Raw genomic sequence first — 2,627 nt, 5'->3', positions numbered from 1 at the left:
GCTTCAGATCCATCTCACTTTACATTGACTCTCTTTGTTACTTTATTAAAAATAGACCTGAAGACTCACTTTATGAATCATTGATCAGTTTCTCTTTAGCCTGTTAAGCCCTGAGCCTGTTTTTCAGGTCTCAGGCTCCAAAATGACATTCCCAGAACAAATGACCATATCTTCTAAAAGGGTTAAATTAATAATCTTTTTTCTCAGAGTAATGATAAACCTGTGAGTTGGATGTAGAAGAGTCAGAATCAATAGAGATGTTTTTTATTTTAAAGACAATTCAGATTGAACATAGTAAAAAAATGTTAATTATTGTGTCCGTCCAAAGATTCTTTTTTACTTATAGTGAAAACTACCCTTGGATGATGGGTTAGTAGACTAAAAGCTTTAGGAATCCAAAGTACAACAGATAATAAGTACCCTGTATCAAGATTGATGCAAAACAAGTGAAATTTGACCTTTCTAGAGGTTTAGCAAAAAAAACACTTCTGGGGTCATTTGGGTGCATTTTCCATTTCTCCGGAACCCATTGGTCGATTTGATGATTGACATCTCTTTCTAACCGTTAGAGCCAATGGAATCAAGGGGGAAGCTCCTAAATCCATCCAAACATGACCCATTGGTGAATGAGTGATGCATAGCCAGAATGCCCAAAACAGGTAGCCATCGTAGCAGCTAATATGAAAAGTCCGTTTATTGACATAAATATGAAGATGGATTATCAGGAATCATTTCAAAGTGAGACAGACACATTGGATTAACCTTCAGCCGTGCTTTTATCGTTTTAATGCCATCGAACACGACTTTTGATCAGAACAGCTACGGTGAGACGATCTCCTGTGAATGCTCCGTAAAGCTACGTGGTGTGATGGCAGTACTTTTCCCACTTTAGTTCCGATATAGTTCCGAAATGTTTCGTTCACACCGGAACTAGAAACAAGTTCATGAGAACCTTTTTACCCCCTTTTCCGTCCCTGCTAGAGAGCAGGTACTTTTGTGGGAGAAAAAGGTTCCTACGTCTGATTGGCTGGGCGGATTGCAAACCACGCCCAGTAAAACTCCCAAAAGGTCTTGTGAAGCCGCCAGCGGCTTCATTTGACTAATCCTCCCTCAGGGACTTATTCCGGTGTGAACGCGATCTGTACTTAGTTCATGAGAGCTAAAGAGTTCTCATGAACCTTTGTGGGACGTGAACGCGCCTAAGGGTATTTTTACCGTGAGTTCTGTGCTAACTGTGTTAGCATTTTTCCACTAAGGGCTCATTTAGACGCTTCTTGTGAGACTTGTGTTTTGTTTCGGTAAAAATGGTTCGTATCTACAGGTAGCTGAATTTCTAACCGTTAAGTGAGTATGACACATTCATAGGTTTTTAAATATTAAGAAGCCCTGAGACACAGTTTTGTTTAAGAAAAACCCGCCGGATCCGGATTAGGGCCCTCTCAGGCTTAACAGGTTAAGAGTTTCCTCCCCAGTTACCTTGGCGACGATGAACTCTGCGTCCTCGGGGCTGTCGAGCTGCAGCTTCTGAGCGATGTCCGCCAGAGAGATACGAGAGTACGAGAGGCTGATCATACGCACACCTGCTCACACACACGTTAGAAAACACACACTGAAGAAGGGATTGACTTGGTGTCGTGGTGCGTACATAAGACAAAAAATAAAAACACATGGAGAACAACTTGAAGAAACTATTATAACCTTACAACATATTAAAATAAAGCAATATTTACATTGAATATGATTGAAATGTTAGAAATAGAATTGGAACAGTGCAGTGATGAACAGCAGCTTGTGATGCGGGAGCTGCGCTGTGATTGGCTCACCGGTCTTGATGACGTTGTGTCTAAGGCGGATGATCAGAGTGTACGTCCCGTCCGTCTGGAACTTCTCTCCGAACTCCTCCAGCACCTGGTTGAACTTCGCCAGGTTCCCCATCCGCACCGCTGCCGGGTCAGAGCGTCACACTTTAAGGTTTCATTCATTATCAATCATTACATTATCATCTATGGACTGTATTTATCAATCATTACACTATCATCTACGGACTGTATTTAAAGAAACATCAGAGACCTCTTCAGGTGTATCAGTGTGTGTGTACTGACCCTGAGTCAGCAGGAAGTACGGCATCAGAGACCTCTTCAGGTGTATCAGTGTGTGTGTACTGACCCTGAGTCAGTAGGAAGTACGGCATCAGAGACCTCTTCAGGTGTATCAGTGTGTGTGTACTGACCCTGAGTCAGTAGGAAGTACGGCATCAGAGACCTCTTCAGGTGTATCAGTGTGTGTGTACTGACCCTGAGTCAGTAGGAAGTACGGCATCAGAGACCTCTTCAGGTGTATCAGTGTGTGTGTACTGACCCTGAGTCAGTAGGAAGTACGGCATCAGAGACCTCTTCAGGTGTATCAGCTGTGTGTACTGCAACCGGTCAGGAATCTCTCCGAGAAGAAGCTCCACCACGATCAGAAGCTTATGTACCTGAACGCACAACACACTTTTATAACATCTAGAGCACCTGAACGCACCACAGCTGTTATTACATCTAGAGCACCTGAACGCACCACAGCCTGTTATTACATCTAGAGCACCTGAACGCACCACAGCCTGTTATTACATCTAGAGCACCTGA

The 2,627-nt window shown here is 43.2% G+C and overlaps 1 protein-coding gene across 3 annotated transcripts; it reads right to left on the bottom strand.

Moving 5' to 3' along the window:
- Positions 1-1,413: 1,413 nt before the first annotated feature.
- Positions 1,414-2,621, bottom strand: LOC104962153 (26S proteasome non-ATPase regulatory subunit 3). 3 transcript variants are annotated; one of them, XM_010790553.1, is made up of 3 exons: positions 2,359-2,621; positions 1,824-1,943; positions 1,414-1,580 (listed from the first exon to the last, which is right to left on the bottom strand). In XM_010790553.1, the coding sequence occupies exons 1-3, from the start codon at positions 2,381-2,383 to the stop codon at positions 1,429-1,431; spliced, it is 297 nt and encodes a 98-aa protein (XP_010788855.1). In that variant the 5' UTR covers positions 2,384-2,621; the 3' UTR covers positions 1,414-1,428. The 3 variants fall into 3 exon arrangements, with proteins under 3 accessions (XP_010788855.1, XP_010788858.1, XP_010788856.1); XM_010790556.1 differs by lacking the exon at positions 2,359-2,621 and adding an exon at positions 2,103-2,288; XM_010790554.1 differs by lacking the exon at positions 2,359-2,621 and adding an exon at positions 2,167-2,288.
- Between the last annotated feature and the right edge of the window lie 6 nt (positions 2,622-2,627).

Source organism: Notothenia coriiceps, unplaced genomic scaffold (genome assembly GCF_000735185.1).
Source record: "Notothenia coriiceps isolate Sejong01 unplaced genomic scaffold, NC01 NC01_scaffold00034381, whole genome shotgun sequence".
In the NCBI taxonomy this organism is placed as follows: Eukaryota; Metazoa; Chordata; class Actinopteri; order Perciformes; family Nototheniidae; genus Notothenia; species Notothenia coriiceps.
This window is presented reverse-complemented; position numbering and strand designations above follow the sequence as displayed.

What these genes read in the sequence shown, in the direction of transcription:
- LOC104962153 (XM_010790553.1), bottom strand. Translation starts at nt 2,383, where the DNA reads ATGCCGTACTTCCTACTGACTCAGG. An exon ending in GTACTTCCTACTGACTCAGG is followed by an intron (nt 1,944 to 2,358) that starts GTCAGTACACAC and finishes CTGACCCGGCAG; the next exon opens with CGGTGCGGATGGGGAACCTG. An exon ending in ACACAACGTCATCAAGACCG is followed by an intron (nt 1,581 to 1,823) that starts GTGAGCCAATCA and finishes GTGTGTGAGCAG; the next exon opens with GTGTGCGTATGATCAGCCTC.